This window comes from Vipera berus, assembly GCF_964194415.1.
Source record: "Vipera berus genome assembly, chromosome: 3".
Taxonomy (NCBI): Eukaryota; Metazoa; Chordata; class Lepidosauria; order Squamata; family Viperidae; genus Vipera; species Vipera berus.
Window position 1 is genome coordinate 194,567,549 of NC_138204.1, and position 24,607 is coordinate 194,592,155.

General features: G+C 39.4%; 1 protein-coding gene across 2 annotated transcripts; it reads left to right on the forward strand.

The window, feature by feature from the left end:
* The first annotated feature begins 961 nt into the window (after positions 1–961).
* Positions 962–23,752, forward strand: ATP6V1C1 (ATPase H+ transporting V1 subunit C1). Of its 2 annotated transcripts, XR_014025785.1 has the most exons (14): positions 962–1,044; positions 3,611–3,755; positions 4,773–4,840; positions 6,342–6,427; positions 8,742–8,836; positions 9,897–9,988; positions 10,466–10,564; positions 11,975–12,043; positions 14,457–14,549; positions 14,636–14,729; positions 17,841–17,910; positions 20,139–20,236; positions 22,728–22,854; positions 23,157–23,258. XR_014025785.1 is itself a non-coding variant. In XM_081322482.1 (13 exons), exons 2-13 carry the CDS (start codon positions 3,624–3,626, stop codon positions 23,250–23,252), a joined length of 1,149 nt encoding a protein of 382 aa, XP_081178608.1. In that variant the 5' UTR covers positions 962–1,044; positions 3,611–3,623; the 3' UTR covers positions 23,253–23,752. The 2 variants fall into 2 exon arrangements, 1 of the variants encoding a protein (XP_081178608.1); XM_081322482.1 differs by lacking the exon at positions 17,841–17,910 and having other exon boundaries at positions 23,157–23,752.
* Positions 23,753–24,607: the final 855 nt, after the last annotated feature.

The window sequence follows — 24,607 nt, forward strand, 5'->3', positions numbered from 1 at the left end:
AGGAACAACAGTTTGGTTAAATCTAGATGGATCGCTATAGTATAATATAGCAACGTGGACTATAATATAGTAATATTTATTTATATCCTGAGATTGATTGGCTCAAAGCCACCCAACTAGTTTTTCACGTCTAAAGTGGGACTAGAACTCACCATCTCCCAGTTTCTAGCCTGATGCCTTAACTAAACTGCCTCTCACACGGTCAATAACACGGTACACTTTACATATATAGTAAATTTCTACACTGCCTGTCTTTTTACTTACAATTGTAGCAGTTTTATGTATTTTCTATATCTTTTCTTCTCTATATATTTTGGATTTACGTTAATGAGGTTACTTAATATCGTTTTATCATACTTCTTTAAAAACAATACAAATGACCTCTAACGAGCAAACCAACCAACCTTCTCTTTCTCATTATTATTTATTATTATTATTATTATTATTATTATTATTATTATTATTATTATTATTAATTATTATTATTATTATTATTATTATTATTATTATTATTATTATTATTATTAGATTTATATACCGCCCTTTCCCGAAGGACTCAGGGCGGTTTACAGGGCATTATTATTATTATTATTATTATTATTATTAGATTTATATACCGCCCTTTCCCGAAGGACTCAGGGCGGTTTACAGGGCATTATAAAATCATACCAATACAAAATACAAAGTTAAAAGACAAATAAAAGATTAAATTATTTATAACTAGCATGTTGAGATGAGGAAAAAATACACCCGGTTTCCCCCTCCAGAGAACTTAAAACGAGGAGCCACATCGCCCCCACAAGCTCCTCCGAGAAAAAGCGATTGGGCTCCTGTCACCACCACCGCCAACAGACAGCAGCGCGGTCGTATCACGGGGCGCCCGCTCCACCGCGCCTGCCCAGCTCCTCCTCCCCTCCCGGCGCCTCGTGACACTCGTCACGTGTGTTTTCCGTCCCGCAGAGCTTGCCGGTTTCCTCGCGCTCGTTCCGCCTCCGCTGCGATTCGGGCCGGTCGCGGCTTCTCCCACCAGCTGCGCGTCAGACGGTAGGTAAAAAGGTATTTGATTGACTCGCAGTTGCGGCCGCTCGGCCGGGGAAGTGGGTCGCCGAGTGGAGGGAAGCCCTCGACCTCGGTCACCTCGCGAAACAGGAAGCGAGCGGGAAGCTTCTCTTCCGCGGGTTGGGAAATGAATGCATCGCGGGCACAGCAGAGCTTTCTTAGCCGGGCCTTGGCCCCGACCAGAGGCCGTGGGGTAGGTTGGACTGAAGCTCCCGTCATTCTCCACCAGCTAACCATTAAGGCTTGGAGAGTGGGGGCTGGGTCGGAAAAAAGGCTGCTGCAGTGGAATCCTTCGACGGAAAGACCATCGAGTCTCTCTATCGCCGCGGCTCTCGGCGTTTGCCCGCGCTTCATACGCTAAGGCCGGCTCAGCTGGGGCTGGAAGTAGCCAAGGGAAAGTTGAGTCCTGACGGGTCGTGTTTGCGTCGATGGTGGCTTCCTCCGAGTACAGAAATGCCGGACGCTGGGCTGGTGGCTTCCCTCCGTGTAACAGCTGCAGAATCGCTTGTCCTTTAAGGCAGGGGTCCTCAACCTTAGCAACTTTAAGACTTGTGGACTTCAACTCCCAGAATTCTCCGAGTCTTAAAGTTTGCCAAGGTTGGAGACCCCTGCTTCTAAGGGCATCTTTAATTTCATGAAGTAGGCAATGATCTCCCAGGGCATTAAAGGTACCCTCAAGATGAACTCAGTTCTTGGTTGACTATCTCGAACCCTGCACTTTATTTAACCCCAGTATGGGGTTAAATACGCTGAGCTTGTCGATCAGAAGGTCGGCAGTTTGGCGGGTCGAATCCCGAGTGCCGCGTAACAGTGAGCGCCTCTTACTCGTCCCAGCTTCTGCCAACCTAGCAGTTCGAAAGCACGTAAAAATGCAAGTAGAAAAATAGGGACCACTACAGTGGGATGGTAACAGCGTTCCGTGCGCTTTTGGCGTCTAGTCATGCCGGCCACATGACCACGGAGACGTCCTTGGACAAGCGCTGGCTCTTCGGCTTTGAAACAGAGATGAGCACTGGCCCCTAGAGTCGGAAACGACTAGCACGCATGTGCGGGGGAACCTTTACCTTTACCTATGGAAATGGTACATCTAATAGGTTTGGGGAGTGGGGGCTTTTCAGTCTTCTCCACAGCAGGGAGAACTCAACCAAGTTCTAATTAGGTCTGAGCCCTGAAGCCTTAGGTTCTTCTGAAGCGGCACAAGGTCAGGCTGGTACTACAAGTAAAAGCAGGATGGCTTGGTTCTGTCACCTTGTCGCTTGGTTCAGGATGGCTTGGTTCTTAATAGCAGAGAAGAACAACTAAGAGGCCTGGAAACTAAAATGTATGAAGAGCAGTTACAGGAGGGGCTGCCACAAAGAGGAAGTCAACTTATTTTTTCAAAGCACCAGAAGGCAAGACAAGAAACAATGGATGGAAACTGATCAAAGAGAGAAGCAACCTGGAATCAAGGAGAAACTTCCTAACAGTGAGGACAATTAACCAGTGGAACAGCTTGCCTCCAGAAGTTGTAGGTGTTTCATCACTGGAGGTTTTTAAGAAGAGACTAGACAGCCATTTGTCTGAAATGGTCATACGGTCTCCTAGATACTTGAGTAGGGGATTAGACTAGAAGACCTCCAAGGTCCCTTCCAGCTCTGTTCTGATTGATTACTTGTCCTAGTTTGGGCAGTCTGAAATATATTGGAAACTGATATGATAATGCCTTTTATTAAGTAGGGTATACTCACACATTTTTTGTATAAATAATTTCTCCCCTCATTTTGTTGATTTGATTCATTTACTTAGTCATCTGCATTATTTATTGAGCTCTGGAAACTCAAGGCAATGTGCATGGGTATTGTGAGGTAAATCCTTTATCCTTCCATGGACATTCTGATTTTTATGAACTTTAAAGATATTTTAATCAGGAGAGCAATAATTAATATTACATTAGAAAATCATTTGGAAGGATTCAGTGAAATATAGAGTCCAGTATTTATGTACAGACTCCCAGTACTCCCACCAATTTGCTTAGGCTATTTTATGGCTCTAAATCTCTAGAATTAAGAGAGAAAAAATCTATATTGTATCTGCACTAGAATAATAATGACTGTCATGGCTTCCTCTTTTCAAAGAATTGGACTGGGCAATTTAGAGTTCTCTGGCAGTGATTCCCATTCTTCTCCTTTTTTATAGTTCCTTAAGTAATAGCAATGATAATCCATTTTAATTTTGTTGTATTAATATGGTTTCAGTAGTATATTTTCACTGATATAGAAACAAGAGGAAGTCAATCCTTCAGTGGGCTGAATAAAACTATAGAAAAGAAATCTTGATCTAAAAAAAACTGGTACTGATTGCTCAGAATGTGATAATCTGCATGAATTTCAGGATGATAGCATTTTTAGCAAATGTGAAAAATTGCACAGTATTTCCTTGAGAATTCCTGCCATTTGAAGACAATGGAGAATTTAAACATGTTTTCAAAATGAATATTGTTGTTTAGTTGAATATTTTATTTTTTTTCCTTAACTAAAAGAATTTACCCTATTTTCTAAAATAATCATTGCAGTAACGTGACAAAAATGACAGAGTTCTGGCTGATTTCTGCTCCTGGGGAGAAAACATGTCAGCAGACGTGGGAGAAGCTATGTGCTGCAACTATAAAAAATAATAACCTGTCCATCAATGCGAAGTTTAATATTCCAGATTTAAAGGTATAGCTGAGCTTTTTTCTGTTCAAAAGTTTACTGTTTAACATTATATTGCAATTTAAATTAAGGGTGATTTTAAATAATAGGATGGATAGATCACGTTCATTTTGGTAAGGTATACAGCTATAGTAATTTATAGCGAAGATATTGTAAATTATTATTTAACTCACAAAGTGCAAGTAGGCAGTACTGTAGAAATATTTTGTAGGACTTTGTAGTGCTTTGTATTTGATTTGGGAGAACTGGTATAAAAATTGCAGATGTGGCACTTGTCATTCATTATAGCAGCTACATCTCTTTCCAAGATTGTGGGGTTGCTGTAGAGAAACTTGAATCCAGAGCTTTGCACAAGTTCAATTCCAGTAAAGAGTACCTTCATTTTCTAAAAAATAATCTAATTTACCTCCCTGGTTATTGTCATATGTATAATATCCATATATGTAATAAAAACTATTTGTTTGGACAAAGTCAACAATTACACTTTTATTCCCTATTTAATTATACACACACACTATGTTTACATTTTATAATGTGCATTATACAATACAAAAAAACAGTTCTGTGCTCAGAGCTGAACATATTACATACCTAGCTCTCTATGTAATTCAATAGCATCTAATTGATAAGGTCCCAGTAACTGAGACAAGTATTTCTTATAGCCTTGCTTCCAGAGTTAGGAATGGAACCACTGACCTTTTATTCATACACTATATGCGTCTCCCTTATGGTTGCAGTAACGAGCCCTGGATTTTACTATTATATGAAATATTATTATACTGTATGAAATAGTTTTAAATTTGATGAAACTTTTCAATGAAATAATTTTTATTAAGTGGGATTTTGGAATAATAATAAAAAATCTGTAGATTGCCGCCATCTACACATTTTTAAAACTTAATCCTATTCTACTGAACAAGAACTTGCTTGTGATAAAATGCATAGCATTCTCTTTTGGGCTCACTTTCCTTTTTCAGTTTTATATTTTTGCATATTTTTCTAAATAATTCTTACCTTCCTTAGGTTGGCACTCTTGATGTCTTAGTTGGTTTATCTGATGAGCTGGCTAAACTGGATTCCTTTGTGGAAGGGTAATCACTACTTTTTCATATATATCTGCACTTTATAACTTCTGTACGGTTATTCTGTTTTAAACTGAGTGTGACATGCTAACTGCTATTATTTTAGCTTAACTAGTTAGTGACAGTAAATACTCCTCCAGATTACAGTGTATTTTTCGACTTTGAACCACAGTTGGAAACAGAGTTTCTTAACAAGGCATCGTTAAGTGAGTTGCATCTGATTTTTTGCCACAGTTGTTAAGTGAATCATTGCAGATGTTAAGTGAATCCAGCTTCCCACACTGACTTCTTGTTGGAAACTGGCTGGGAAGACCATCATATGATCCTGGGATGCTGCTGCCATTCTAAATACATGTTGGTTGCCAAGTGCCCAAATTTTGATCACTTGTCCCTTGGGATGCTATGATGGTTGTAAAGGCAGAGACCAGTCATGTCACTTTTTAAAGTGCCATTGTAACTTTGAATGGTAGCTAAACAAATGTTTGTAGGTCATGGACTACCTGCACAGTCAAATAATATATTTAATAATATAACTCATGATTTGTACTTTGACACTAGGATTGGAAACAGTGTCAAATGAAAATTTCTGATGTTTGTTCTGAGTGAAAGGTAGCAGGATTATTTGAGCATTAATTTGGAGAATCAAGAAAGTTATTGAAAACTTTCTAGTTTATCAATATGCCAGCTTTAAGTATTTGCAGTTTTGTTAACAGACTAACATTTCTGTGCCTGAGGCTGTCTGTTGCACTAGACCAGGGGTAGGAAACCTTGGCACTTTTATGACTCAGGCTCAGGAATTCTGGGAGTTGAAGTCCACGAGTCATAAAAGAGCCAAGGTTGCCTACCCCTGCACTATACGTTTCAACTAATGAACTGTTTAAGTCTGATATGTTTAGGATATGTTTAGAATTCATATCAACTGTAGGAAGGGAAAACAGGATGTATAAATGGATTAAATATTGTTTAAAAGGGGGATAGTAGAACTGAAGAAAGAACAGACATAATTATTGGGACAGAGCAGTTCTTAATGATAAACACTACCTGACATATTTTAAACTATGGACTGTAGAAGAACATAACAAGCAGCTTCAGCCAAGTTAGACTACTAGGCCATCTAGTGGCATGTCTTCATAGTGACTGGGAATAGCTCTCCTGCAGTGATCCCCAAACTTTCTGACACCAGGGACTGGTTTCATGGAAGACAGTTTTTCTGCGGACTGGGGGAGAGATGGTTTTGTGTGCAACCTAGATCTTGTGCATTTGCAGATAAAGCGTTGCTCATCTGCCGCTTGCACAGCACAATTTCTAACAGACTGCTGACTGGTACCAGTCCCAGAATGGACTGGTACCAGTCAGTGGCCTAATGGTTGTGGACCCCTGCTCTCCTGGATATCAGACAGATGCCAAGAATTAAACTGGGAGGCTGATTGTCTTGTAATTGAAAGAAAAATACAGGAAATGTACATTGTTTAAGATATAACTCTTAAATCTTCCCCATTTTGGTCTTCAGTGTGGTCAAGAAGGTGGCACAATATATGGCTGATGTGTTGGAAGACAGTAGAGATAAAGTTCAGGAAAACCTTCTAGCCAATGGAGGTAAATTTTGCCTTGCTATTACCATGTATTTGAATGCTGAGGGTTGAGTATATAAAAAACTGTCTTCCAATTCTTATGTAGAAAGTAAATCAGTTTTGAAAGAAATATGATTTGCATAAAAACAATACAAATATAATAAAACAGCCTTTATCTTGTATTTGCAATGTCAAACTGAGAGCCAGTTTGGTATAGTAGTTAAAACATTAGGCTAGGAACAAGGAGACTTTCAGTTCTTTTCTGCCTTGGGTACAAAGCCAATTGGGGGACCTCTCAGCCCTAGGAAGGAGGCAAAGGCAATGTACCGTAGTTTCCGGCGTATAAGACTACTTTTTAACCCATGAAAATCTTCTCAAAAGTCAGGGGTCGTCTTATACGCCGGGTGCTGAAAATTTAGGGACAGGGCTGGCTGGAAAACCTGGAGCGGATCTCCCATTTAGTCTACGCAGGGAAAGCGGGACCAATTGGAGAAGAAGCTGCAGTCTGTGATTTTTTACAGGCTGGGGTCTGGGCGTCTTTTCTTCTAAAGTTGAAGAGCAGCTGTAGTATATCCCAACCTGAAAGGCAGGTGGGGAAGGCAGCAGCCAGAGCAGTGGTTTAGCTCTAAGGACACATTTGACTCAGGAACTGGGCGGGCTGGCTGGAAAACCTGGAGCGGATCTCCCATTTGGTCTTTTTTTAAAAAAATCCCATTTATATCCTGCCCTTCTCCGAAGACTCAGGGTGGCTTACAATTTAAAGCACAAACCAATGTGCTTAGCAATAGCCTTCATTCTGTGTATATGTCTGTTTATTAGGGCTTTCACACACACCCCCAAGCAGCATTATTACAAAGTCAGCTTATTGCCCCCAACAATCTGGGTCCGCATTTTACCTACCTTGGAAGGATGGAAAGCTGAGTCAACCTTGAGCCTGGTGGGATGCGAACCTGCACTAATTGCAGGCAGCTTGTGTTACTTAAGGCTCTGCGCTGGGAAAGCTTTAGAGTGAATTAGGAAAAGTGAAAAAGTGAATTAGAAAAATAGGGAATGGTTGCTGGAATCAGGGGCTGCCACAAAGAAGAGGGAGTCAAGCTATTCTCCAAAGCACCTGAAAGCAGGACAAGAAGTAATGGATGGAAACTAATCAAGGAGAGAAGCAACCTAGAACTAAGGAGAAACTTCCTGACAGTTAGAACAATTAACCAGTGGAACCACCTGCCTCCAGAAGTGGTGAATGCTCCAACACTGGAAGTTTTTAAGAAGAGACTGGACAGCCATTTGTCTGAAATGGTATAGGGTTTCCTGCCTTAGCAGGGGGTTGGACTAGATGACCTCCAAGGTCCCCTCCAACTACTACTTCTTCTTCTTCTTCTTCTTCTTCTTCTTCTTCTTCTTCTTCTTCTTCTTATTATTATTATTATTATTATTATTATTATTATTATTATTATTATAGTTTAATCCACTTGCACTGTTTTATGTTTACATGTTTGATGACAAACAGCCTTATGTTTATAAGTGACAGTTTTCCTACTAAGCACCTGCATGTCATAAGCATTTGAATTAAAATTACCATATTAAAATCAAATCTGATGTTTTTAAATTTTTATTTGGTGTGCGTTGGAAGAGGGGTAGTCTTATACGGCGAGTATAGCCCAAACCCTATAATTTAACAGGAAATGTAGGGGGTCGTCTTATACGCCCAGTCGTCTTATACGCCGGAAAATACAGTACTTCTGAAAAAAACGCATCAAGAAAACTTAAAGGACTTGTCCGGGCAACCTCCGAGAATCAGACATGATTGAACAGAAGAAAAAGAAATGTATAATATTGAAGTAATATAATATGGAAATAATTTAAAGCATATAATGCTGATTTAGCTTGTCTTCACATCTCTTGTAAGCATAGAGAAAGCATCCCTGAACACAATATGTTTGGCTAGAGATGTATTCTCCATGATACAATTCAAAATAGATCTTCAGATTTCACCAAACTAATCTCTAAAAGTTACAGTGCCAATGTGATAATCAAAAGTCAAAGAGGACTTTTGTCTTCAATTAAACAAAGCTAAAACTATAAAAACTATAGATAGGCAAATTTTCCCATTCTTTCTACATAGACATAAGAATTTTTCCTCATTATTTCTAATATACTCCAATTGTATGCAAAAGTTCTTGTGTGTATCAAAAATCGCCTATGCTCTTTAAGGTGGTTACATTGTATTCTGTTCCATCTTTATTTTAAGTAATTATTTCTTAAATGTTTTTAAGATTCCCAGACTTTTTTGTAGGATGTGTGGGTTTGCTTATTTAGCTCAATATTTAATCATTTTCCCCCAGTTGATTTGATCACCTACATAACAAGATTCCAGTGGGATATGGCCAAGTATCCAATCAAACAGTCCCTGAAGAATATTTCAGAAATAATTGCCAAGGTAAAAGACAATGGAGCTTGTATGCTAATTATTAATACAAACTGACTATTTTTATTGCATAACCTATATACCATAAAATGAAAATATTTTACACATGATTATTTAAAAATAATTAGATCATGTATAAATTTGCATCATAATTTTCCTGGCAATAAATACTATTGAAAAATTTAAAAATGTATAGATCTTTGGCATGAAATGGAATACATATAATTTTGCTCAGTTTTTCCTAAAAATGTATGTTCATTTGCCTAAATATATATAATTTTATATTGTTGTGCTACTTCAAATGATTAGTCATTTCATTTTTTGCTACCTATTCTCTCTACTGTTAAATGTGGGGTTTTAAAACTGCAGTACTTACCACTAGACATGTGCAAGATTTGGGGAACGGAGCATTCTGGAAAATTCCAGAATGTTCTGTAGCTCCTTTGCATCTTGTCACTCTTGGAACTGCCAAATTGGTCAGGAAGACCAATTGTTCTGTAGAAGATTCCATTCCTGAACCCCATACTGCAGTTCATGAATGGAATCATGAACTAAAACAGTGGAAATTGCATAATGATGATTTTCAATGTAATTTTTAATAAAATAATTTTGGCCTTGTTTCTTAAATCTGCATCTAATATGTTTGCCAATAAACATAATTTTTTGAGGTACAATAGTTTTTTTCAGAGTGGTATCCTCGAAGTGCTCCATCGGATAAGTTTTAAACCAGAAACATCAAGTGGATAAACTTGTTACAAGGAAGCACTGCAACTAGTTTATTTTTTCTGTCTGACAAGAGTTTTCTGTAGACACTAAAGTAGAAAAAAAATCATAAAATACAGATGTTTTTGAGCATAATATTTCTTTCTTTAAATTACAGACTGCTCAAAATCATATTTCCTGATTCATTTCTAAAATTAGAATCAATGAAGTTCAGTCTATTAGTTTGAGTGCATTGTCTCACTTTATTCTTTTCCTTTTTATGTGGCTGCAATTAGTAGTAGCTTTTATAGAAATATTTAAATTGGACCTCTCCGTACTTCTAAGACATGGCTACTATTTTTTTTCAAAGGGAGTGACTCAGATTGATAATGATCTAAAGGCAAGGGCATCTGCATACAACAGCCTAAAAGGCAACCTTCAGAACTTGGAAAGGAAAAATGCGTGAGTTGTCATCTTGTTTTGTAAGATTGTTTCAGAGCTGGATGATCAATTTGATATATTCAAATTCTTGAAATAATGCACATATAGAAGAAGCTATTCTGCCTCTTGAATTTTAAAGCACAGGCTCTTGAATAGGAATGCAAGCTTGTATACCTAGATGCTAAAGGAGCATTAAGTGTTGTGTCTTTTAACCTCACTAACTTCATTGTAATCAAATCTTTGTTGTTCTAGTATAGACCTATAAAGATCAATTCAGTTTCCCAGCATATACTATAGAAAGTCTTGCATCAATAATGTTAATTTCCCAAAGGAGAAAAAAAGGAGATCTGTGGAAAGTTTCATTCTCCACTTGAATCGCACTAGTGTCAGAAGCACCAAAGCACTTCCAGGTTGAACTTCACCTGAATGAACAGTACTTACGTCTATTTAAAGATTGAAGCAGAACACTCACTTCCACATCTTCTTCTGCTTTGACAGGGGAAGTTTGATAACAAGAAGTTTGGCTGAAATTGTGAAGAAAGATGACTTTGTACTTGATTCTGAGTACTTAATTACATTGTTAGTAGTTGTACCAAAGTAAGTCAATATTTTCTTTCCTAATGCCTGTGCCTAGTGACTTATTGCCAGCTTCCTCATTGACTTTGTTGGAACCCAGCTGTGAAGGTTGCAAATAGTGATTGTGTGACCGTAGAGATGAGGTGTACATCTTAAGTTCAGGGATCAGTCATAATCCTACTTCCCCAGTACTGTCGTAAATTGGAACAATTGCTAAGCAGCGTGGTCATTAACCAAGCACTACCTGTATAGAGGGACCTTGTAATTAAGCATATAGTCCTATGTCAATTGAAATTGTTACTATCATAATAAAATATACCCTTAAATAAGTCAAGTAAAATCACCTCAAGTTGCGAGTTCACTTACTGAGTTGCTTGACTTGGTTAACTGCTAGTTTGTAGTATTTACCAAAATCAGTCTGAATTTTGCTTCTTAGAATTTTATTATCTTTGCCTAACTCTGCATCCTATCTAGTAATTTTAGTAAAATATTGGTAATTCTAATAATTAGATTGTTCTCTTTGTAATAATACTGTAATCAAAATAAATTGTACTAGTGTTCTAGCAGAATTGTTAGATATACTAATGGTGTTAATTTTTTTAAACAAATTGAAAATTTCTACTAAAATTAGTCTTACTTTAGAAAAAGCACATTTTAAAGCTAATAAGAAACCTAGGCAGAAATAAGATATTGCAGATCTTATTTATTTATCATATTTTTAAGCCACAAAATAGCTGTTGATATAATTATTAGTCCATATTTAATTTAAAAATGTAAATGTAAGTAGAAAAAGAAAGGTTTTCATTTAGAATATTACATTGGTGTATATCTCTGACAAGACAAATCAGGGAGCATGAAACTATAGTCTTTCTATATATAAATAATAAATGAAAGTCTTTCCTATCCCTGCAAACTCTTTTAGCACACCAAAGCCCTTTCCAAAGGAGAGGCACATATCAAAACAACAGTCATGCAATTTTGATGAACAATTGATGAAGTTTTATGGCTGGAAATGAAATCAGACACAGTCTAGAACACAGGTCTGCAACCTGTGGCTCCCGGTCCTCTGCCATGTGCAGTCCAAAAAAAAAAAGTGGGACTAAAAAAGTTCAACCAATCAATTCAAATATGCAGGGTACGTGCATATCTTGCCTTGGCTCTACTCTTCAGTCAAACTCTGTTCTGCGCATGTACGCGCATGCGCACATATTTTTTGCGGCTCCCAGTTTTTCTTTTTGTGAGGGAACCGGTTCCGAGTGGCTTTTTCACTGTTTCAGGTTGCTGACCCCTGGTCTAGAACATGGAAAAAGCAGTCAGCTTTTTGGACACTCATTAGTATATGCAAAAAGTTATAAATACAGTGGAGTAAAGAACTTGATTCTGTCCTACACACCTATGTTAAGACTGGGAATTATTGCTTTTTTATTTCAGGATAAATTACACTGATTGGATGAAGCAGTATGAAACTTTGACAGATATGATCGTTCCTCGATCCAGCAAGTAATCTTGTTTCACTTTTCATATCCTTTTAATATACTTGATTCTTGGAGATTGGAGTACAAACCAAAATGGACTGAATATATGTTTTAAGGATTTTGAATTGAGTTTTTCTACCCAAACCATCCCCTGCAGAACTGATGCAAATTCTCTGTATTTAAATATGCTTGTGGGGAGATCTTTTGTTGTCTGTTGATGTGTAGCTTGGTCTATGAAATTAATTTGTTTTACCACAATGCCTCCCCCAGCCATTGTGCTAAACTATGGATTGTCGAATAAACTATAATCTGAAGTATATATTAACTCTAAACACAAATTACACAAAACCCAAAACAGACAAATATCACATCTTAATGCAGTCTATCAACCTAGTTATGATCTTAATTGTTCTGGATGATAGCAGTCTGTCATTTGCCAGATAGAGGGAAGAGGGCATCGATTAATTCTCCATATTCTCCACCTGAGGGTAGGACAAGATGCAATGGGTGGAAGATCAGAAGGAGATTCAGTCTGGAAATGAGGGATTTTATGACAGAATATTAAGTGGAACAGCTTGCCTGCTAGAGTTATGGGTGCTCCATGGCTGGAGGTTTTCCAAAAAAGATTGCACAACCTAATAATAATAACAACAACAACAACAGCAAACAACAACATCGTGATGATGATGATGGAAGGGACCTTGGAGGTCATCTAGTCCAATCCCCTGCTCAGGCAGGAAACCCTATACCATTTCAGACAAATGGCTGTCCAGTCTCTCCTTAAAAATTTCCATTTACCGCTTCTGGAGGCAGGTTGTTCCACTGATTTGTCTGAATGATATGAAGACTCCTGCCTTGGGCAGGGGATTGGACTGCAAGACCTCCAAGATCCCTTCCAACTGTATGATTCTAAATGGCTCAGGTAACATTCTTTATTGAGTAAACTATATTGGTGAAATAATATTGAATTGCACAGAATTTTGTAAGTGCAGACCAAGAAGAACTCTTATTCTAACCATTTTCCAAAAACAATATCTGTGATTCAATTCATGCTTTTCATTCAATAAATGGGGCTACCAAAAGCACTTTTATAATAATAATAATAATAATAACAATAACAATAATAATAATAATAATAATAATTTTATTTGTATACCGCCCTTCTCCCGAAGGACTCAGGGCGGTAAACAGGGCAATAAATAGTAAAATACAGAAATACAAAAATTAAGAATGGATTAAACCAAGAGCCCAGTATTTCAGAACAATAAGTTAAGATACATTTAAAACATTAAAACAATAATAAAACCCAAAACCCATCAGGCCAGGCCGGCTTGTTCAAAGAAGTAAGTCTTTAGATCCCGTCGGAAGGAGCGCCATCCGGAGCTCAACCGGTAAACGGTTCCACAAATCCGGCGCACCCACAGAGAAGGACCTCCCCATGGGGGCCACCAGACGACATTCTCTGACCGGTGGCACCCTGAGGAGGCCCTCTCTGTGGGAGCGCACTGGACGGAGGGAAGTTGATGCCGGCAGCAGGTGCTCCCTAAGGTACTCCGGACCCATGCCATGTAGGGCTTTAAAGGTCATTACCAGCACCTTGAATCTCACCCGGAAGACAACTGGCAGCCAATGCAGCTCATGGAGCAAAGGTGTAACATGGGAGTATCGGGAGATTCCCAACACAACTCTCGCGGCTGCATTCTGCACCAGTTGGAGCCTCCGAGTGGTCCTCAAGGGCAGCCCCATGTAGAGAGCGTTGCAGTAGTCTAAACAAGAGGTCACGAGCGCATGAGTGCATGCCGTACGCAAGGCATCCCAGTCTAGATAGGGCCGCAACTGGCACACCAGGCGAACCTGGGCGAAGACCCCCCCCTAGTCACAGCTACTATATGATCTAAAGAAAGCTGTGAATCTAGGAGGACTCCCAAGTTGCGAGTCCTATCTACGGGGGGTAATAGCTCACCCCCCCATAGAAAGAGATGGAATATTCTGAATATCCCGAGATGCCGGTACGCACAGCCAGTCAGTCTTGTCAGGGTTGAGTCGAAGTCTGTTCCTCCCCATCCAGACCCGAACCGCCTCCAGGCAACGGGACATCACGTCGAGGGCATCACTGGGGTGGTTTGTTGGACACTTAGATTGGCACTGAGTATTTTCTGAAATAATGAAGTTTGTGTAGCCTTTGTTTATTGGGAAGAGTGGGCTTCTTGTGTATAATACGCTGTCTATGTTAAAAGGATAGTGTAGGTGAACTGCAGTTACTGTTGTCTAATCGAACCATGCTGCCTTAAATCTATTATTATAAACTAAATGATACAATATAATACAAGACTCTAAATCAATTTGCCAGTTTTGAATTACAACTTCAGTTTTTATTCCAGTTTGTGGTTTCATTAAAGGTTTTTGTCTTATGGGCCCTGGCATCTTTTACTTTGCAGTGTTCTTTCTGAGGACCAGGATAGTTATCTCTGTAATGTCACTTTATTCAGGAAGGCAGTGGATGAGTTCAAACATAAAGCAAGAGAAAACAAGTAAGTGCAACCTTGCTTTGTTTTTGTTTTTTTGTTAAGGAATAGCTGCACAGCAATTTACAAATTGTACTTCTTTCCCAATGCAGATTTATGGTCCGTGACTTTCAGTATAATGAAGAAGAAATGAAGGCAGACAAAGAAGAAATGAACAGGCTGTCTACTGATAAGAAAAAACAATTTGTAAGTTCAGTGATATTTTTGCATTAAATACAGAAGTAATTTTTCAGAATCTGTCTTTTCATTGCTGATTTTTTTTTAGACTTTTCATATAAACAAGGTACACCCACTGGTTAACAAATAAGCTCTGTTCCAGTAATTATTAAACTTTTAAACAATGTTTTAAACAAGAAGTATAAAAGGGGCTATAGTATAGGTGTAGTACTCAATCCTGCTTTTGTTCAGGGTTTTTTTTCCATCAGGAAATTATATTTGACCTGCAAAAGATAGATTGAATAATGCAAGGGCACTGTGACAAATAGGGAAGTGAGTTCAGATATTAAATGCCAGATGTATTTTTTTCTTAAGCGCTAAAAGAACATGTAGGTACTGTTTCAGAACTATTATTCATAATCTTTTGTAGTTTGTAGTGAATTTTTAGTACAGTTTATTAAATGATGAATCAGTGAATGTCTAGGAAAGAATACATTGATAACTATAAGAAGGGACTTTTATCATGAATCAAGTCTTCTTTCTCATTTTAAATAGAATTATAGATAAGCAGATAATAAGAATAGCACTTTTTAGCAAAGCATTTTACTGGCTTTCTAACAGGTCATTATTGACAATTTCTTAAGCCAGTGAATTGGACAGTACTGTTCTAGAATCTAGATTGCTAAATAATAAGATTTCTGATTTTGGCTGCTAAACAAGTTTTGACAAGGATAACTGTCATCGTTACTGGTAATCTCGATTTAGAACCACAATTAAGCCTAAAATTTCTGTTGCTAAGCAAAACAGTTGTTAAGTGAATTTTGTCCCATTTTATGACTTTTCTTGTCACAGTTGTTAAGTGAATCACTGCAGTTGTTATATTAGTAACAAAGTTGTTAAGTGAATCTAGTTTCCTCATTGATCTCAGGGCACTGTGGCTGTCATAAACTCATGCCAGTTGTCAAATTTCTAAATTTTGATCACATGACCATAGGAATGACATAAATGTGAAAAATGGTCATTTTTCCCAGTGCCATTGTAACTCTGAATAGTTGAACTGAATGGTTGTAAGTTGAGGACTACCTGTATGAGGGTTCTTTATTTTACAAGGATGAGACACACTTGAGTATGCTTAATTGCGACACAGACCTGTAGACAGTTGATCTAGATTAACTTTACCCTCCTTGGCATTACTAGTCATGTAAATAACTCTTTAATGCTCAAAGCTTAAAAAAGAGACTTAAAAGTTTGTAAAATGGCATACAACATTTGCTCCTTCCAAAAGTTCTTACACTTGTTGGTATTAGGTGCTGCCTAAGTATGGTTGCTCCCTTACTGTTCCAGGCCAATATATGCTGCTTACCATAGTTTGATAACGGTTGCCAATTCCCAGACATTGCTTGCTGCTTCCTTGTCTGCTTACAGTCTTCTTATCTCTTTCTCTTCCACACACCCACATACACTTGGCCTTAGCGTTTTTCCATAGGCTGAGGGCTTGTGCTTCCTGTGCACATCTGCACATTCTTGAAAATGTCAGGGTGTGGCTTAATGAGGCAAACTGCTAGAACACTTGTGTGGACTCTTGTGAATAAATGAATAAATAAATGAGGAAGTAATGAAGAAGCCCATGTCATCTCAGGTTTCAACTTTTAGGATCTTTTGGGAAAAGGCATGAGCTAAACAGCTTTGGGGAGGTGGGGGTGGAAAGCATTCTGCCTTTTCCCAAATGCAGTCAAAAACCTCAAATTCATTTTCTCACAACAGTTTCCTCACAACATAGAATATATACTACTCATCCTCTTCACAACCTGTTACCTTCTGGGAGGAGGCTTCGTGGTATCTGGAGCAGAACATCCAGATTCAACCATAGTTTCATTCCATTCAGCATTAACCTTGTGAACTCTCAGGCTTCCTCCTTCCATTATATATTCAAGATGGACAGTATTTAATATTTTGTTATGTATATGTAGAGGTGTGGGTCTATACATATGTTGTATGTAATATGTTTTAGGTGTGTGTCATGTATTTGTTTCACTTTGAGAGCGGGCAACTAAATTTCATTTTTGATGTGTGGCGTTGTGCCCACAGTAAAAAATGACAATAAAGATGATCTTATCTTATATTACTATTGGGAAACCCAGTAATAGTGTATGGATGTGAGAGTTGGATCTTATGGAAGGTTGAGCACCGAAGAATCGATGCTTTCAAATTGTGATGCTGGAGAAGACTCCTGAGAGTCCCTTGGACTGCAAGGACATCAAGTCAATCATTCCTAAAGAAAATGAACCCTTTGGAAGGACAGATACTGAAGATGAAGCTCAAATACTTTGGCCACCAAACAAGAAGAGAGGACTCATTGGGGAAGTTTAAACTATTTTGCCCAGAGAAATTACAAAATATACTGACTAGGACAGGGCTTTTCAACCTTTTCACCCATTGTACCACTTTTAGGACAAGGCAATGTCCGAGTACCACCAGTCGCCCAGCAAGGTGTCAAAACTTGACCAAAAAAAAAAAGGAAAAAAATGATAAAAGTACAGGTAGTCCTTGACTTACAACAATTCACTTAGTGACTGTTCAAAGTTACGACGGCACTGAAAAAAGTGACTTATGACCATTTTTCACACTTATAACCGTTGCAGCATCCCCAGGGTCATGTGATTTACATTTGGATGCTTGGCAATCGATTCATATTTATGATGGTTAGATTGTTCCAGGGTCATGTGATTGCCTTTTGCAACCTTCTGACAAGCAAAGTTAGTGGGGAAACCAGATTCACTTAACAATCATGTTACTAATTTAATTTCTCTCTCCCTCTCTTTCTCTCCCTCTCTCTCCCACTCTCTCTTTCTCTCCCCCTCCCTCTTTCTTTCTCCTCCCTCTCTCTCCCTCTTTCTCTCCCTTTCTCTTTCCCTCTCTATTTCTCCCTCTTTCTCTCCCTCTATTTCCCTCCCACTTTCTTTCTCCTTCTCCCTTTCTCTCCCTCTCTCTCTTTCTCTCCCTCTCTTTCTCTCCCTCCCTCCCTCCCATTGTCCCTTCCGTCTTTTCTTCCTTTCTTCCTTCCCTCCCTCTTTGTCCTTTCCTCCTTCCCTCCCTCCCATTGTCACTTCTTTCCTTCCTTCCAAATCCATTTTTACCAAGAAACCTGATGCCCACGTAACTATGAAGCACCGGAGAAAAGTTGGGGAAGATCTATCAGTGATACTTGGAGGTTGCTAGCTCATTTAATAAGCTTTATTCCAGCAACAGAAACACCTCATATTCGCTCAGAGTCAATCCAAGCACACCAACAATGCTGCTGTGGACCACAGGGCAGGAAGGCGCCCTTCACACGGGAGGGATGGAAGAAGCACCAAAGCGCCCTTCGTCCCGCTCGCCTTCTGCAGATGCGGCCGGAGTCCGGGGTGGGGGATGATCCGGGGCTGAGATGCACTCAGGGAAGCGCATGCTAGCAAGTCACAACCAGCTGCTCTTGGGGAACGGAGGCACAAAGCCGGCCAGACGGCTTGAAGCGGTTGACCGTTCCAGACTACAGCTGCACTTCCACCTTTCCCAGGGCAGCCCCCGCAGCGGAGCGCAGGGCACCAGCATGCCCCACTGCCACAGAAGCGGCCCGCCGGAGCAGCCCCAACTCCTTCACCCCCGATAGGCCCTCGTCCCGGAGCCTCCCGCTGCTGGAAACCGGCGGCGGCATAGCAGGGCTTGCAAAAAGCAGGGCAGGTGGTGGTGGCTGCTCCTGGCGCCAACTAAGGGCAAGCAGGGCAAGGCCGCTCCTGCTCGAAAGCCAGGATTCGGTGGCCAGTGAGCCGCTCACGCAGGGCTTTCCCAGGGCTGGCGGGCCAAATGGGGACCGGCCTCTCCCTCTCCACACTAGAGCAGCACCCGCAGAGGCAGCCTTGTGGCCCAGCTTTCTCTTGCAGAAAGCAAGCTGAAACTGAGCGAGGGAGATTACAGCAGTGCAAGATCAGCCGATTCGCGTTCCTGGCAATCTCCCTTGCTCAGTTTCAGCTTGCTTTCTCTTGCAGCAAGGCAAGCTGAAACCGAGCGAGGGAGATTGCAGCAGCGCGAGATCGGCACCGATTCGTGCTCCTGGCAATCTCCCTCACTTTCCACTTGCGGAGGTCAGGGCTGGCCATACGGATCAGCTGGCGATTCCATACGGCCGGCCCCGACCTCTGCCAATGGGCTCCAGTCGGCGGAGGTCAGGGCCAGCTGTACGGAGTTGCCAACAGTGTGTGGGGGGAGGGAGTTGGGCATGTTTTTCCATCCACACCTGCGTTCTAATGCCTTCACCTGCCCTGGTGTGCATCAGGAAAACAAACATGGGCCTCGATTCCCACCTGCTGCCACAGGAGGAATCCTTGGGGAGGGCGCGCGCTGTCTGGCCGCTTTGCTTTCCCCTTTGCAATGCACATCAGGAAGTGGAGAGGGGGAAATCTCTCGAGCCCCGGGAGGGAGGCAATGTCAGGGCCGTGAGGGGTATCGCAAGCTTGCAGGGGGGGAGGAAAAGAAGATGGACGCGAGTGGACGCAAACACCTACCTCCCGAGGGAGTGGATGGCTCTGTCCCCTTCAGGCTCGCACTAGCTTCTGGGGGGACAACATGGTTGCTGCACAATGAGTCCCAGGGGAGGGCAGGGCCTCACTCTGCACCTGCGCTCTTCGCGCGGCCTGGTTGGTTCCTGCAGCAGCATGTTTTCCAGCAGCAAGTAAGCTGGGAAGGAGCAGGGAGGAGGCAGGGGGAGGAAGGCAACGCCGCGTACCACCAGCCAGGTGCTCGCGTACCACCAGGTTGAAAAGCCCTGGACTAGGATGTTGAGAATTCTGCAAGTTGAGTCCTTTGACTTATTTATGCCGAAGGAAAAATTAAAAGGAGATATAATAATTTTCAAGTACTTGAAATATTTTCACATAGGAGATAGGAATAGATTCCAAAGATGATATCTGAAACCAGTGATCAGAAATTGCAAGAAAGCAAATATGTTTTCAGTCAAACATTACAAGAAATGTCCTAACAATTTAGTTGTTTGAAAGTGTCAATAAATGGTGAGCACTAACACTTCTTCATGTGAGATGAATGATATGCTATCACGGATACTTGTATCCTGCGTTGCCAAGAATCTGATTCTGGGTAAAATTACTGTATTCAGTTATTCAGTTGAGATGGTGTGATGTTCAGTTTCACTTGTGCTATAACTGATACTGCAATTTTTGATGTTATTAAATAATATTTGAGTTCTGAATAATAAAATGGCAAAGTATAAATGCTTAAAATATTAAATACATTAACTATGCTTAATTAGTTCAGTTATCTTGATATGCTTTATTATTTGAAAGAAGTGCGTAACCACAGTTTTGCACTTGCATATACACACTTTAATACAATATAAAGTCTTCTAATGTTTATAGTGTCTGCTTGCTTTTCTCTGTTTAATCACAGGGGCCTCTAGTCCGGTGGCTAAAAGTGAATTTCAGTGAAGCTTTTATTGCATGGATTCATGTGAAAGCCCTAAGAGTCTTTGTTGAATCTGTTCTAAGGTATTTATCTTCATTGCCAAATACAGTTATATATTCCTTCAGAAATTACACAACGATTTTATATCTCAGTTTAGTAAATCTTGGTAGATGAACTCCTTTTAAAAATACCAAATTCCTTAGATGAAATGAATTGTTTAATAAAAGAACTTTGCAAATCACATTTTTATATAAGTAAGAATTAAATTATAACATAAGCCCCTCACTACTTGAACTCATACAACTTCAGGCATAGAATACTGCAGTTTAGCATGTCATCCTAACTAACATGTTTTCATTATGCAGCAAAAGATTTAATTTTTATTTCTTTATTTCTATAGCCACCCCAAAACAAGTGACTTGGTGGTATCCATCTGGGAGGCACATATCATTTAAAAAGCATTATGTCTGAATTAGTCCTTAACCAGTTACATCAGCAATCTCTAACGTTTTGGGCACCAGGGACCAGTTCCGTGGAAAACAATTTTTATGATACATATGATATAGTGTATATATGATACAGTGCTTCAAAAGAAAATGCATTGAAAATATGTCTTAAATTGAAAGGAGAGAAATTTGAACCCAACACTGTGCTGCCACCGCGTGGCTGTTTTGGGAAATTATAATATGCTAATTGGGTCTGCCAGTACCTTCCCCTTTGTGATGTATTTCCTATCCTGCTCATGATGCTGTACTAGGATCCACCCCTTCTGGGTTGGACTTCCCCCTTCTCCTTGTTCCCTTGTGTTCCATCCTCCATTGTAACATCTGAACACAAGCCATGCAGACAGTAATCCTGTTATTGTCTTTTGACCTTAAAGTACCGTCCATACTTCACCTGACCACACCTTCTCTGCTGTAACCTTCTACATGCAAAATAAAGGTATTTCAGACGAACCAGGTGCTTTATGAGTTTACTGTCTGGAAAGGGCCGTTAATTGTGACTAAATTCGCTTAAACAGACCAGTGCAAGTGTCTTAACAAGGAATTAAATCACTAGCACAACGAGTTTGATCCAGAATAGTCAAAAGACAAGGATTAATTTTACTGCCTGCAATCCATTGTGTATGCATGTTATCTGCAAAAGGCCTAAGTTAAATAACAGCATTAATTTTACTGGCTGCATTGTGTGTGTTGTCTGCAAGTAAGAAGTCAAAGATAGCAATTAATTCTTACTGGCTGTGTGTGTTTACTGCAATCAAGTTTAAAGTTCAGTTAGAAAACGTGCTTTAATTCCTAAAATCTGCTTCTAAATATGCATGCCTACAGTAAGAAAGCTGACTCTGTAAGAGGCAGAGCCGTGTTTTCAGGATTAAGCTTCTGTGAACTGTTAGTTTCTTCCTGTCTTTCAAAGGAAGCCAGCCAAAAGGCCTGTTAAAATCTTACTGCCTCATTTGGCATTGGATTTCTAGTGATTTAAAGTGATTTGGAAAAGCTTTGAAAAGGAAATGAGCTTCTGCTCACTCAGATTACTTGAATGTTTGTAATCTTCAAGTCTTGTGAAACCAAATGCAAGTTTTTAAAATTTCCTGACTGTCTTGTCTCAGAAAATCAGTGATTTACCTTTGCAAACCAATTTGTTTCAAAGCTGAATTCTTACTCAAATGGAAAAAGTCTGCTAGTTTTGTTAAGTTCTCTTTGTTTCCTGCTGAACTCAGCCATAAAGATAGACAATAAAGCAATTTGTTGTCCTGGTAACCAGCTCTTTGGTTGCTCACCCCACCTTAGGAATGTGAGCTATGCAACAGCTTGTGAGCTTGGGTGTTATTAAACACAGAGAAAGGCATTGATTGCAATGTTGTCTAGTTATTGTCTTTAGAATTGGAATCTGCTCAAACAAAATTTTGCCAGTTATAAATGAAATCTATGATAAGCCATGCAAGTGTTTTTATCTGAAAGGCAAGTGATTTAGTTAACAATCCTAAAATATGTGTCTGGAATCTACAAAAGGAAGATTTTCAGCAAAGCAAAGCAATCCTAGCCAGCCCCACTAGCTTAAACAAAGAAATAAGGAGCAATTTCCCCAGCCATGCAGAAAGTGCCCCTAGTGGCCAAAGGGGTGAACTTACCTGAAGTCTCTGACCCCACAGAAGGTGCCCCCTGGTGGTCAAAGAGTGAAGTTCACCAAATTTAATAAAAAATATCTAGGAAATTTTCTGCATCTATCCTAGCCATGGCAGAGTGTCCCATTGATCCAGAAGAGCTGGTTCAGATGACCCTGATTTGCACCAAGAAGTTGTAGGACCCAAGCGTACGATAAAACCAACCCAGAAACTCAAGAAAATTATGAGGCAACTAAGGATGAATTTTCCAATGAATTGTCAGAGCTATGGGACGGCACCACACACGCCATGACAATTTTGCTGAACTAAAACAAATTATGTCAGATATAATGATGTGATGAATGTTCTTCTCTTCATCTCTGCCTCCCCCCACCCAGTTAATTAAGCTTTGCAAAAGAACAGTGAGTCGATACTATTCAGAAGGTTTAAAAATGACTTTGTCATTTATTTAGGTATGGCTTGCCAGTTAATTTCCAGGCTATGCTCCTTCAACCCAACAAGAGAACCATGAAGAAATTGAGAGAGGTCCTCTATGAGTTGTACAAACACCTTGATAGTAGTGCTGCAGCAATCATTGATGTAAGTAGTCTATATCACAATGAGATTAACTAGGTTTTGCCATAACATGGAGTAATTTTTTTTCTGATTTCATATTGTTGGAGGGGATCACAGAATCCAATTCTCTTCCCAATACAGAAATCCAGATTAAAACATTAAGATAATATCTGTCTATCCTCAGATCCAGCTTCAAGTATGAAAAGATAGTGCTGAGATTGCTTTGATTTGAATTTGGGGGCGGGGATAATTTTTGTATAAGTGATAAAGATGCAACCATTAATTTTGTGGGTAAATTAACCCTACAATTTTTTTAAAATTTTCAGGCAACCATGGATATTCCAGGTTTGAATCTCAGTCAGCAAGAATACTATCCTTATGTGTACTACAAGATAGACTGCAACTTGCTTGACTTCAAATAGCTTATTTCTGAATCTAGTGATCCTCTCATAGTGTTGATGTACAAGCAAAAAAGGTTGAAGAACATTGCTCCTAAATCTCTCATAAACCTGTGCTTGCTTCTTTCTCCCTTTGCATAGGAGAATAATCTCCTTGGTGGTCAATCCCTTGATATTTTCTTTTTAAAGAGAAATGTAATTATTGTTTTTAATAGATCAGGTCTGTAATTGTATATTGAGAGAATCAAGAGTGTATTTATAAATAGTCCTTTATTTAAAGAGTAAGAAACAGAAGGGGGTCATTCTGCTTTCATGCCATGCCCCATCAAGACCTTGTTTATACAACAAGACAGTGGGGAAACATGTCATTGTTCACTGTGTTTTTCATAGATGTGCTATAAACATTGTAATTGAATTGTGATGTAAAATATGTGCAGACTGATATTCAGTCGATGCTTTCTGATGTTTTAAGTTTACAAGATATTAAGCACTGCATCCAAGAAAATAAAAATACCTGTACAATTGTCTTGCTTTTGTACTTTGTTCTTAAAGGCCACTATAAAAACATAGGGAGAGTTGCACAGGATATGAGTCACAAGCAGTCACCTTTATGGTGGTCATAATGAAACTTATGGCCGCACTTTTTCTCCATAAACCTGACTTAAACATCAGTACTAAGGCATGATTTGTTTCAGTATTGTTCATTAAATAAACCAGTTTATTCTTTATGCTGAGATATAAATCATGATTTACAAATTGCCATGGCTGACTTCACAGATGTGATATATGCATGCATGCAAAAGCATAAAAATGGGAATCAATGAAAAGCTACCATGCAGGGGCCCATATTGACTGTTGATTGGTTGATCACATTAGCTTTATACTGAGATAGTCATTGCTGTTCAATTAGGGTACTATGTTTCCAGTGCACCAGGGGGCACCCTTGTGCCTTTTTAAACATGATAAATGGTATTTTAGGATTTTGTTACATGAAAAACACAATACTAGAATCTTCCTCATGTTTCTCTATACCATTCTTTTTCTGCCTTTTGTAGATAAAAGGCTAACGAGTACATTGCTCAGCTAAAAGTACTGTGTAAGACAGGGGTGTCCAAACTTTTTTCAAAGAGGGCCAGATTGGATGAAGTGAACATGCTGGAGGGCCGAACATTTTTCTGAACATTCTTTGAACAATTACAATTAAATGCAAATGAATTATTTTATGCCAAGTTAATTGCAAATGGCATACTTTTCATTTTATAACATAAGATCAACTGACAGCTGAGTTTTCACAATGTATTTTAAATAAATTTTAAAAAAAACTTACCTGCACTAATGTGAAGGGTGAAACTGATTCAATTCAATTCTCCATGCTATAG

Excerpts from the sequence above, each read along its gene's own strand:
- ATP6V1C1 (XM_081322482.1), top strand. The coding sequence starts at position 3,624 with ATGACAGAGTTCTGGCTGATTTCTGCTCCTGGGGAGAAAACATGTCAG. Across the intron at positions 6,428-8,741 it reads AAACCTTCTAGCCAATGGAG|TTGATTTGATCACCTACATA; the intron begins GTAAATTTTGCC and ends ATTTTCCCCCAG. Across the intron at positions 14,730-20,138 it reads CTGATAAGAAAAAACAATTT|GGGCCTCTAGTCCGGTGGCT; the intron begins GTAAGTTCAGTG and ends GTTTAATCACAG.